Consider the following 13,111-nt stretch of genomic DNA (forward strand, 5'->3'; position numbering starts at 1 on the left):
GCTGAGGCACCCGTCCGCCCCCGGGCCCCGGCCGCTGGGGGACCATGGAGTTTGCGGAGCTGATCAAGACGCCTCGGGTGGACAGTGTGGTGCTGCACCGGCCTTTCTACCCAGCCGTCGAGGGGACCCTGTGCCTGACTGGCCACCACCTGATCCTGTCCTCACGCCAGGACAGCACGGAGGAGCTGTGGCTTCTCCATTCAAACATCGACGCCATCGATAAGCGGTGAGTGGCCGTCGCGCCCCTGTGCCGCTGGGAGCCGGGGTCCTGCGGTGGGCGCCCGAAGAAAAGCTTCCTGGTATTTTCCGAGTGACCCTTTACCCAGCCGGGCCGCAGAGTGGCTCAAATCCTAAATTAAGAATTGTTTTAGAGAACGAAAAGATGACCAGATGGGATGCTTGGATTCTGTTAAATCTGGGTGGAGTTCTAAGTTATCACTTGTATCGCCCTGTGTGTCGATTTGGGAGCGTGACACCTTTACCCAAAGTAAAATTTCATCTCCTTTTTCTGTCTTATTCCTTGAATCATTCTTGATTGTCAACCACAGTTCATGAAGTCGCAATTGGATAAGATTCAGATAGTCTTTACCACTTTGGAGGAAAATTCAAGGAACTGAGTATGTAATTTTTAGTGTCTACATGCCACAAAATCATTTTATTTCCGCCTCCAAAATGTTCAATTTAAGCTGGGTGTGGTGCTGCACAGCTATAATCCCAGCACTCAGAGAAGCTGTGGCAGGAGGATCATGAGTTTAGAGCTCAGACTTGGAATGTAATGAGATTTTGTCTCAAAGCAAACAGTAAAAAAGGTCTGGGGATGTGGCTCAGGGTGAGGCCCTGGGTTCAGTCCCCAGTACTGGGCGTGGGGGTCCATTTATCCTGTTTCTTCCTATTTCTTACCTCGGGGCCATCATTTTAATACTCCCAGTAAGGGAATTTTCATGCTTCTTATTCATCTTTGCTCAGTTTTGCTTTTGGAAAGAACAGAGTCAGCTCCTAAGGAACTAATCTACCTGTTAAAAGCATGTCATACTTTTCATCTTTGCAAAATCAGCATCTTCTCAAATTCAAAGAGCTGTCCTTCCACCTGCACTTAAACTTCCCATCGCCTCAATGTCCCTGGGCACTCTAGCTGGGGAAGGAAAATTACTCATCTGGTTTATAGGAATGACTGCACTTTTTTCCACTGCCACACAGGATATTAAGTGATTCCTACAGAGTATATACCTTCAAATCATCCGTAATGGTAGAATTTTCAGCAATTTGGTTGAAGCAGTGGTAGATTGCATTCATTCAAGCAGAGGGCACTTACTAGATTCCCCCAATCATCTCTGATGCAAAGGGTTTCAGTGGTCTCGTTGCCTGTGTGATACAGCTCCTTAGCCTGTCGTTCCCCGTGCTCCATATTTTGACCCTAGCCTATTTCCCTCCATTTTTATTTTTTATTGTGGTATGGAATTGAACCTGGTGCCTTTACACTGAGACACCAAGCTGCATGCCAGCCCCCTCCCCTTTTTTGTTGAGAGAGGGTCTTGCTATGTCACTAAGGTGGCCAGGTTGGACCCTAACTTGTGATCTTCCTGCCTCAGCCTCCCAGAGTGTTGGGATTGCAAGGCGTGTGCTGCTGCACCCAGCGTTGTCTCTTGCCATTCCTGTTCACGAACCTTTCCTCCATTTCCTTTCAGGAAGGATCCTTTCAGGGTTTTTACTTGCTAATTGTCACTATTGTTGCTCATAAAAACCCTGTATTCTGTCGTCTTTGTACTTTATTGACATCTTCCTTCTACAGGAATGCCTTGCTCCTCCCGTTTGTTAAACATTCATCAAATGCCTTTATGTTCCAGACATTTTGTCAGGCATTAAAGACACAGGATGAATAAAATGTAGTTCTTGTTTTTCAGGAGGTCATAGGCTATCATGTTTGTTGCTTATTTATTAGTATTCAGTTTAACCAGTTCAGCGGCCACGTCTTTCACAGACTTTTTTTGTCAATCATATACCTAGAAGTAGTTCCTTTCACCTTGAAATCTTATAAATATTTAATTGTACTTCTTTCATAAGTGTGTTTTCAAATTTTCATTTCGATAGTGACATACATATTAGCTTTTTGAAGCCAGAACTTACATCCAATTTTTTTATCCTCTTCAAAGTTTCTCTGTGGCTTGGACTTATAAGGGATGAGGAAATAGAGAAAGATGGGCCCCTGAATGGGTCTTGGTCCCAGAGCATACTCATTCGGTCTGTCTGTGACTGGCCTCTTTTCCAGTTAACTTTCTTTTAGGGTTACTCTCCATTCATTCATCTTTCTCATATTTATTTAGCATTTACTAGGTGCTGGGCTTCATTAGGGCATAAAGAAGGCCTGTAAGATGGGGCATTTTAGTCTGTTATGGGGGAAGTGACAAGCTGTAGACATGGATGCTTTTCCTGGGAAGCAGTATGGTATGTTGGGAAGAGCATGATGTGGTCAGGTCAGTTTAATTGTTGCTCTCGAGAAATATTTATTTCTCTGTGCTCCTCTGAGCACTCCCTGGACTCTGCAGGTGGAAAGGTGACTACAGCAGACATGTGCCTGTGTACTCAGAGAGGAGATGGACAAAATAAATCAATCAAGTGATAAGGAATAGCAGCGTCAAGTAGTAAGTGACAGAGAAGGAAATAAAGGGAAAGATTGGAGAGTGCCAAGAAACAGTGTCTTTAGAAAGTATTTCATAGATGGCAAATGACACTGGACTAAGGACCTGAAGGGAGGGAGGGGGCCAGCAGTGTATCTGGGGAGAAGACATTTCAGCCAGAGGGAACAGTGCATACAAAGAGCCTGAGTCAGGAGCATGCTTGATGTCTCCAACCGAGAGTGTAGCCAGCGTTCCCGTATGTTGTTGATGCCCACAACATAGAGGAGGAAGTGCTTAATTTGGCTCACAGTTTCAGGAGATTCGATTCATGCTTGGCTGGCTCCAAGGCAGGAACATCATGGCAGAATTACATGGCAGAGCAAAGCTGCTGACTGTGGTGGGCAGGAAGTAGAGCAGGAAACTGCTGAGGGATGGGTGAGGGATCAGGTATAGCACTCAAGACCATGTCTCTGCGACCTCCCCAGACACACCCAGAAGTGTGCTCCATGAAGCCCATGGTGGAGCCTAACCAATCAAATTGACTTAATAAAGCTTAACTGTTGCATCCTACCCCTTGTCAGCTTGGCACCCAAACATATCCCCTTAAACCGTACTTAATCTCTGAATAAAAAGTCATAATTCCACTTAATATAATACCGCTATCATATGTGAAACCAAAGACATCCCTTCCCCAGAGTGTCAACACTTTCAGCATTTTTCAGGAGACTAAGTCTTCTGAGACTATAAGCAGATTCTTAGCTGTGAACCTCTGTAAAAATAAATTACATATTCCCAACATAACAATGACACAGAGTAAAGATTTCTGTTCTACAAGGGAGGAAGAGGTGGATAGCAAAAATGAGGCCAAGACTGAAAGCCAGCAGGGTAGTCATTAAGTCCTATAGCTCCATATTCAGTATCTGGGGCGTAGGGTGGTAAAATGTAAGTTCCAAAGGGTTTGGGCAGCCCCACTCTTATGATATTGGTGGCTGCAGCCTACTCAGCCTTTCTCTTGGGCTGTCTGTGCTCAGTGCTTGCAGCTTTTCTTGGCAAGTGTTCCATGTTCCTGGCGTCTCTGACTTCCTGGGATCTCCACTGCACCTTTGACTTCATCCCCACAGCTTCATGCATTGCCCTCTCAGGGCCTCCCAGACCTTCCTTTGACATCTGGGTAGAGACCTCTCTGATGCCATAACTCTCAAATTCTGCATTCTGGTAAAACCAGCATCACATGAAAGAGCCAGAGTCTTCCACCAGCACAGGCAGTAGCCAGCCCCCCTTGGACCATGGCAGCAGTCATATCTTGAGTGCCTAGATGTGCTAGCACAATGAAATGAATCCTTGGGAACCAGTTTCCTAGGCAGCTTTTCTTGGGTAGGAGGTCTAGGGGCTCTCTTCTCAAATGAAATGTTTTCACTTTTGCATGTCTGAGACTACAGTGGGTAGGGACTTGCTTATTCCTGAGATGCCCTCAAACATCTTTTTTTTAATGTCCCTGTACAAAGTACTACAAAATACTTCGTTCCTTTTTTGTGGGGGGGTAGTGGGGATCAAACTTGGGTCCTTGTGCTTGTGAGGAGGCTACTTGGTTCCTTTTTAATAGCACTACTCTCTTCACCAGCCACATATCCTTTGGCCCTCACTTTCCTTCTGGGCCAAAATTTGTTTTTCAAATTTTTCTCCTCTGGTTTTTGCACCTGATTCTCACTATAAACATGACTAAAAGCAGCCAGGAGAACCCACACCAAAGCCTGATTGTTGGACTGCATAGAAATTCCCTCTGCTCGTAGTCCATTGCCCTTAATCTTAGTCTCCCAGAAAGTCGCAAAAGATGGGCAAATACAGACTTTTTTTTTCCAGCGTGTAACACAAATGTCCTCTAGTCCAATTGCCAGTTGTTCCTTGAAGCCTCCTGAAGGTGGCTTTCTGTTCTCATAGTGTCAGCATTCTGCTCTTCTGTGTGCGTCAGAATTACCCAGTAACCTCTGCTCACAGCATTTAAAGCTCCTCTGTCCTCCATCTCCAGTCCTTCTCAGGCTCCTCCTGCAAATCAGCCCCAAGGCGTATAAGCCACGTGGTCAGGTACAGTCACAGGTACAGCAGTGGCCCCAGTCCTCTGGTACCAATTTTTCTGTATTAGTCACTTTCCTGTGGCTAAGACACAATACCTGACACGCACAATTTAAAGGAGGAGAGGTTTAATTTGCCTTATGGTTTTTGGGAGATTCGGTCCTTGCGTGTCTGCTCCAAGGCAGGAACATCATGGTAGAATAGTGAAGTAAATCTTATTTCATGGCGGCCAGGGAGCAGCGCTACAGCAGGGGACCAGGAATACAGTTCCAAGGTCACATCTCCACGAGCCACCAGACACACCCTGAGCGGCTCCCAAGCCAATCAGATTAACACAATCAAGCTCACGCCTCACAGAGTGAAAACACAGGTGTGGTCGAAGTGCGGGGCACGGGCTGCAGTGATGGTCGGGGTGTGGTTGGAAAGATAAGCAGGGGCCAGATATGAAGGATCTTGTAGACTGTAGTGGCTTTCACGGGGGTTCTTGGAGAGCTGAAAGCAAGGAAATAGCAACTAGTAGACTGTTTAGCCGATAACTCTGACTGCTGGCAGCAAAGAGACTGTAGAGAGGCAAGACTGGAAGCAGCAGGCCCCGTGAGAGATGTTCACTAGTTCAGCTAATGGTGACGGTGATAGAATGAAGCCCCAGTGTGGTCGCAGGTGGTCAGATTCGGGAGGTACCTGAAGACCGAGCTGCAGGCCTTGTCCCTTACTGGAGCTTTCACATTGGGTACATGCTGGGTACTGTACTGATAATACAGAAAATAATCAAACGTGACCTTACCATAAAGAGCTATTTAATAAGTATGATAAAATATTTTATTTCTGGGACAGGCCTATATACAGGGAGATAATAAGGAGAAACTAGTAAAACAGAACTGAATCTGACGATTGATGTGAATCACAGGAATTTTGTAGCGCTCTTAGTCTTTTAAAAAACATTTTCCTTGGCCCAGTATTCTACAGTAGTAACTGACTAGAAACATTGAATGAATGGAGAATAATTTAATGGTTTATAGCATTTTTGTTTATAAAAATAGCAGTTATTTTTTAATTCCTCTAGTCATTCTTTATAACACTAAAAAAAGTTACTTTATTAAATAAAGTTGGCTTTACTTAAAAGTTGGTGTTACTTTATAACACTAAATAAAGCCAACCAAATGGAAAACAGAGTTCACCTTCCAAAAGATTATTTAAAGACAAAAATAGATACAGAAGTTTATGAAGTGATAACATGTGTGATTGTAGACTTATTTTTTTAACTGAGAATTTGGTTATTTCGTGCATTTATTTTCCAGCTCAAGCAAAATATGCCTGTGATTTTAAAAACAGCTTTATCCTGCTGAATGTGGTGGCACAGCCTGTAATCCCAGAACTCAGGAGGCTCAGGCAGGAGGATTGCTCTGAGTTGGAGGCCAGCCTGAACTTACATAGTGAGTTCAGGACCAGCCTACATATATAGTGAGACTCTGTTTCAAAACAAAACAGACTCAACTTTCATCAGGTATACTTGACATACACTAAACTGTACATATTTAAGGTATAAAATTTGATATGTGTTGGTGTTTATACACATTCCTGAAGCTGTTACCATTATCAAGATAATGAGCTTTTTACCCCAAAAGTTTCCTTCTAGTCTTTCATAATCCTTCTCTACCTCACATCTCCGGTATCTGTTGCATCCGGGGTCTGCACCACACCACTGCTCTCTGCAGACAACTGGAATCACAAACTCAGTACCAGCAATGAATTAGAGGCACAAAGGTTAAGAAAAGGAGAACATTTTATTGGAAAAGAGGAAAAAGGAGAAGATAGATAACTACCATGGCTAGGGGCTCCAGAAAGATGGAGAACCAAGGGCCCTGTGCTCCTGACTTCTTTTATTGGGTGCCAGCGCCCTCCCCTACCTGGAACTTGCCATAACCTGATTGGTCCCCAGGGCTGTCACAGATGGCTCCCAAGCCCCAGAACCCTAACGCTGTACCATCCTCCATGTGCACTTTCTTAATGGTCTTCACTGGGCTTTCTCTTGCCCTGCCAGGCCTTATCTCTGGCATTTTTAGGCTGTTTAGGAGGACCTTACATGCAAGGTTAAGTTAATGATTAGGTCAAGGGGGTGCATGTGTAATACAGTGACCCTAGAGTGGGAATACATGTGTGTATACACAATATATGTGTGTGTGTGTATATGTGCATGTGTATACTTTTTTGTATACTAAGAGTTTCCTTTTAAGTGGCTACCCCTTTTCCCTTTTCTATTTTATTGGAGGTGAGAGAGTCCCTTCCCTTTTAAGATCTGTCTCCTTATTTCCTATTATCTATCTTTTATTTTGCTCTTTATTTATACATTGGGGTTCTCCTATAAAAGAAACCATGTGATGTTTAAGCCTGTGTGTCTGATTTATTTCACTTAACATTATGGTCTCAAGGTGCATCCATTTTACTTCAAGTGACTCGTTTATCTCTCTATATGGCAGAGTAGTACTCCATTGCGTGTAAGTACTTATTCCTCATCCATTCATCTGCTGATGGACATATAGGGAGCTTCCAAGATTCAGCTATTTCATGTCTTATCTAAAATATCACTGACTAACCTCAGGTCACAAGAATTTTTCTCCCATGTTTTCCTCCAGTAGTCTTATAGCTTTAGGTTTTAAAATTTAAGTAAAAGATACCATTTTGTTTTAGTTTTTGTCTGTGGCTCATGGTGTGAATTCATTTTTTAAAAAATAAACATCCTATTCCAGCATGATTTGTTGGCAAGACTGCCGTTTCTTTAATGAATTGTCTTTACAACTTTGTCCATATATAAGTACATCCATTTCTGGACTCTTTTCTGTTTTCATTGATCTGTTTACTTATTTTCATGCCTTTGTCACACTGTCCTAGTTACAAGTAGCTGTATATTAAGTCTTGAAATTACGTTGTTGTAGTCAGAGTTTTGGCAAGAGAATACATTTAATACAAGACACATAATTTGTAGGATTATTTTATGATATTTACCCAAAAAGTCAAATAAGGAACAGTGCAAGAGATTAACCACACACTAGAAGCCTAAAGAATCCAGCAAAGAGCCTGGATCCCACAACAGTGTCCTCCACAAGTCCAATTAAATGCTTGGAGTCTGAGGCAATGTCTTCCATGAGTCCAGCCAGAGGCCTGGAGCGCATGGCAATGTCTCATACTTGTCTGTATTGAGGATCTGCACTTGGAAGATCCAAAGGCCAGTGGGGGAAGCCAGAAAATCTACACCAGTTGGATGAAGGATCTGTGCCACCAGGCTAAAGGATCCATGCTGGAGCCAGGAAGTGATGCTCATGGTGAACATCAGAGCTCCCCTGAGGAGAACAGCAGCCATTTCCAGAGATGGCGAGGCCCCGAGCTCCTCTGATGCGAACAGCCAAGTTCACATCAGGAAAACCATCCGCAGCAAGCTTCTCCTAGAACATCAACAGCCCCCATCTTCCCCTCCAGTCCTCTTTCTATGGCTATTGGTAACAATCCTCAGGTGGATCCTCCACGCCCAGATCATGCTGATTCAGTTCAGCTGGGTGTTACAAGTTGCCCCTTCCTTAACCCACCACAGCTGCCTTAGCTAACCAGCCCTGTTCTTACTTGTAGTTGTTTTGTCTGTGTGAGATTATTTGCATTTCCATGTGGATTTTAGAATCAGCTCTTCAACGTCTACATAAATGCCGGTTATAATTTTGATTGGAATATTTTTAATTAATAGATGAATTTAAGGAGAATTGACATCTGAAAATATTGACTCTTCCAATCCTTGAACAAAGTATACCTTTTCATTTATTTTTATTTAGACTTTAATTTCTTTCAGCAAAGCTTTGTGCTTTTCTCTTATAAGTCTTTTACATCCTTTTTTGGATTTTCTGTTATACATGTCATATTTTTATGCTATTTAAAGTGGTATTATTTTTAAAGTGTTTATTTGTATTAGTCATTTTTTTTTTGTTTTCTATATTTTATGATACTTTGACATCTTAGACCTTGTAGACCTGAGGAGGGACTGTCCTTCCCAGGGTTAGCTAATTCCTAGGGGCAGCAAACAGTTTGCTGGCAGGCATGCGCTTGAGCCAGCCAAACCCAAGGCCAAACCCAAGGCCATACCCGTCCTCTGCCTCTTTATGAGTCCTCTGTAGTTAGGGCCACCATTCCCCTACCTTATCTAACCCCAGGGTCAGGTACCAGACAACGAACAACCACCAAATGAGTCAGACCCTCCAATCCTAAATCTGTTAAGAGTTTGCCTACCTGCCTTGCCCTTTCTTTTCTGTGAAAACCACATGAAAGGGTCTGGCCTGTGCTTTGCCATCACTCTTCCTGTTCCTGCCAGCCTAGTGCTTCCCTGAGTGCACACTCTGCTTGGCCAGTGTGAGCAGCAAACTAGTTTTCAGTGGTAGTTGTCTGATCTGTTGGCCTTACTGTATTTGAAAATCCTGGGTATGAAGTACAATATAGTTGCAGTAGAATAGAGAAATCCTATTGATTTTTCTATTGTATTGGGCAGCCTAGCCAAAACTTATTAGTTCTAGTAGCTATTTCATAGTTTTCATTGCATTTCTTCTTTGTTTTTTTTTCCTTGCACAGAGCTAGGGATCAAATCCAGGGTTCCCTCAATCTACACAAGTGCTGTGCGCTGAGCCACGCTTCCAGTCCATGGGTTTCTGCATACACAGTCCTGCCACTGGGGATAAAAGTTTACTTCTTCCTTTCAGTTGGGATGACCTTCAGTATAATGTCGTGTCACGAGCCATGACGTCAGGATCCTGCCAGCAGGTCCTGAACCTGAAAGGACGAGGACAGAGAGACGGGAGGCACCTTTCTTCTCAAGTTCCTTGCTTGCTTTATTTTTTGTTATGGAACCTTTTCCTTTTATACTCTCCACCTGCACGGGAGCGAGAGCTGCACGGGAGCGAGAGTACCGCCCACATATTCCAGATGGAAACAATAACAATCATTATGGGTTACATCTTGCTACCAGCTGAACTCGCCCGTTGCTATGGGCGACAGTAAGTCCGTGCCGGCGAGGTGACTCAAAGTTTAATCATGGCTAGGCCTATGTCAAGGCTCACCGTGATGGCTCACCATAATGTCGAATAGAGTGAGAGTGAACGCCTGTGTGCTGTCTTGATCTTAGAATTTTTCAGCATTTTATGTGCTGTACATTTTTTTAAATTTTTAAATTGAATTTATTGGTACATTCTAGGTAGACATTACAGTTAGTGGGATCTTGTACCTTTACATGCCATGTCTTGGTTCTCATTTTTTCCCCTTGTCCCCACCCTCCCTTCACCCCCTTCTCCCCTCCCCACCTCCCAACACTTTAATTCCATTTTTTTCTCATATTTTTTTCTTTTTCCCTTATTCCCCTTTCCCTATCCTTCTCACTGTCCCTACACCTTTGGTCCTTTTCTTCCTATTTCACATTGCTAATCATCCCATTAGGATCTTGAGTACTATTTTAGTTTTTCACACCAGAGAAACTATTCGGTATTTGCATATGTGTGACTTATTTATTTCACTTAGGAGTGTATCCTCAAAATGTACCCATTTGCCTATGAATGAATCTACTTTCTCATTCTTTATGACTGAGTAGTATTCCATTTTATAGAAAAATCACATCTTCTTTATCCAGTTTCCAACTGATGGGCAAATGGGCTGTTTCCAAGTTTTAGCTATTACAAACTGTGCCGCTCTAAACATTGGTGCGCATATATCACTGTGGTATGATTCTTTTAATTCTCTTGGAAAGATACCCAACAGAGGGATGGCTTGGTCAAATGGAACCTTTAATCCTAATTCTTTGAGGTATCTCCATTTTGACTTCCATAGTGGTTGCACCAGTCTGCACTCCCACCAACAATGGAGAAGGGTTCCTTTCTCCCCACGACCGCACCAACATTTGTTGTTGTATGATTTCTTGATAGCAGCCATTCTTTGTGGGGTGAGGTATGTGCTGTACATTTAGAGTTTTTGTTTTCATTAATGTTCTTATTTAGTTGAGAAATTTCCCTTGTGTTCCTTGTTTGCTAAGGTTTTTTTGTTTTGTTTCGTTTGGTTTTGGTTTTTGGTTGTCTTTAATGAGCAGGTTGTGCTACATTATCCTTTTTATATACTCTTGGATATGATTTGCTATTTTGTGTAGAAATTTTGCATCTTAAGTTCATGCAGGATATTTTTCTGTAGCTTTTTTGATGTATTTGTTTGTTTATTTTTTAATAGGGTAAGGTTAGCATCATGGAATGAATTAGCAAGAGTAATTCCTTCCTTTTCAATTTTCTGGAAGAGTTTGTCTTTCATTTGTAGTGTTTTTCCATTAAGTGTTGTGTTGAATTCACTGGTAAAGCCATCTGGTCTCAGAGTTTTCATTGTGGGGAGGATTTTAATGAAAATTTCAGCTTAATAGATACAGAGCTAGTATGGCTATTTCTTCTTGAAAGTTCCTTCGTAGTGTGTGTCTTTTGAAGACTTTGACCATTTCATTTACCTTGTATAAATAAATAATACAAATGGTGAATGCTGTTTCTAATATTTCTTGTGCTTTCAGTGTCTGTAGAATCTGTAGTGATTGCTACTCTCAGTACTGGTAAATTGTGATCTTTCTTTTCTTGATTAGTTTGGCTAGAGGTTTGTCACTTTCACTTTATCTTCTAAATAATCCTTTTTTCTCTTTTTCTCTTTTCCAAGTAATTTAATTTTGCTGAGCTCTTTTTAAATTTCTTTTACTTTTGGTTTAACTCATGGCTCTATCTGGTAAAGTAGACACTGAGACCACTGTAGCTTCTCTATTCTGTAAATTTACCACGGGTTCTGCTTTAGTAGCATCCTAACATTTTGATATACTTTTATTTTCACTCAGCTCAAATAGTTTCTAAATTCCCATTTGATTTCTTCTTTCACCTACAGGTTCTTTGTAAGTATTCTAGTTTCTGAATTTTTGGGTATTTTCCAGAGGTTACTTTGTTGTTGGCACCTGATTTAATTTTATTGTGCTGAGATTCTTTACTTTGTATGACTTGAATCCTTTCAGATTTGTTGAGACTTATTGTATGGCCTCAAACATGGTCTGTCTTGGTAAAGATGTTCCATGTACTCTTAGTAAAAAATAAAAAAGAATGTGTATCTTGCATTGGATGGAATGTTCCATAGACACCGGTTAGGCCAAGTTGGCCAATAGTTTGTTTCAGTCTTCAGTATTTCTGGTTTCTTTGTTCTGTCTGTAGTTGAGAAAGGGATATTGAAATTTCTGATTATAGTTGTGGAGCAGTTCCTTTTAGTTCTGTCAGGTTTTTTTGTTTTGTTTTGTACTGGTGAATTGAACTCCGGTCCTTGTGCTTGAAAGGCAGGAAGCAGAACCACTGAGCTAAATCCCTGGCCCAGTTCTGTCAGTGTTTGCATGGTGCTTTTTTTTTTTTTTTTGCATCATGCTTTTCGAAGCAATATTAATTGCATCACTGTTTATGTCCTCTTGGTAAATTGATGTCTTCATCATTGGGAAAGAACCTTCACATCTGGTAATATATGTCACTCTGAAACCTACTTTGTCTGATTGTAATATAACTAGTATTTTGCCTTGACAGGTTCTGGATATTTTTGTATTGTTATAAATATTCTTTAGCTTAATTTTGGGATTCAGTGAAATCATTTGGAAGCCACTTGGCCTTTCTGAGTCTTGGCCCTTGGGTTTTGTAAGCTGGGCCGGAAGCAGTGCTCATTCTAGGGGTGTCATTCCCACTGTACCCTTCTGAGGATTATGCCGTTTTCGGTCTATGGGCGACCAGGTCCCAGCCTGTGTGAGATCTGCTTCCGCTGATCCTCCCAGCTGCTTCTGTCCCAGCTGCTGCACTCTATTTTGTGTTGTTGTAGAATAGAATACCACAGACTGGACAGTTTGTAGAGAGAAGACATTTACTTCTCACGGTTCTGGAAGCTGGGAGATCCCATCTCCAGGTGCCGGTAAAGGCCCCTGTACTGTGTGCTCTGTAGTGTCAGGATAACCAAGCAGGAGAGAGGAACTTCTTGACCACCCTAGTGTTCCAGGCTTGTGCTCCTGATGTGTTGGAGATTAAGTTTACAACACAGGAACATTTGGACCACAGCACCAGCCTCAGATGATTTATTCTCAGGCGTGTGCTAATCAGTATTTTGCTGAGCACTTGAGTTTCACTCTCTATAGATCTCTGCAATTGTTGTTTATTGGTTTGTCTGTTTTTGGTACCAGGGATCAGACTCAGGACCTCGAGCTACCCAGGCAGGCATTGTGCCGCTGAGCTAAATCCCCAGCCCCTCCACAGTTTCCTCTGTATTTCCTGTGGGACCTTCTCAGTGGGGACCTGTAGCCCACATGTTCCTTTCTGGCTGTTTGCCCTGCCCGGGTTCCCTCTTCCTGCCTGCTTGAAAACTCTCAG

General features: G+C 42.4%; 1 protein-coding gene across 1 annotated transcript in view; it reads left to right on the top strand.

Moving 5' to 3' along the window:
- The first annotated feature begins 6 nt into the window (after window positions 1–6).
- Mtmr9 (myotubularin related protein 9) overlaps window positions 7–13,111 on the top strand; it is a 41,154-nt gene continuing 28,049 nt past the window's right edge. Inside the window, exon 1 of the mRNA XM_010622787.2 lies at window positions 7–226. Within this exon, the coding sequence (XP_010621089.1) occupies window positions 45–226 (182 nt within the window). The 5' untranslated portion in view covers window positions 7–44. The remainder of the gene's footprint in view (window positions 227–13,111) is intronic.

Source organism: Fukomys damarensis, unplaced genomic scaffold (assembly GCF_012274545.1).
Source record: "Fukomys damarensis isolate Sample0158 unplaced genomic scaffold, DMR_v1.0_HiC HiC_scaffold_18, whole genome shotgun sequence".
NCBI lineage: Eukaryota > Metazoa > Chordata > Mammalia > Rodentia > Bathyergidae > Fukomys > Fukomys damarensis.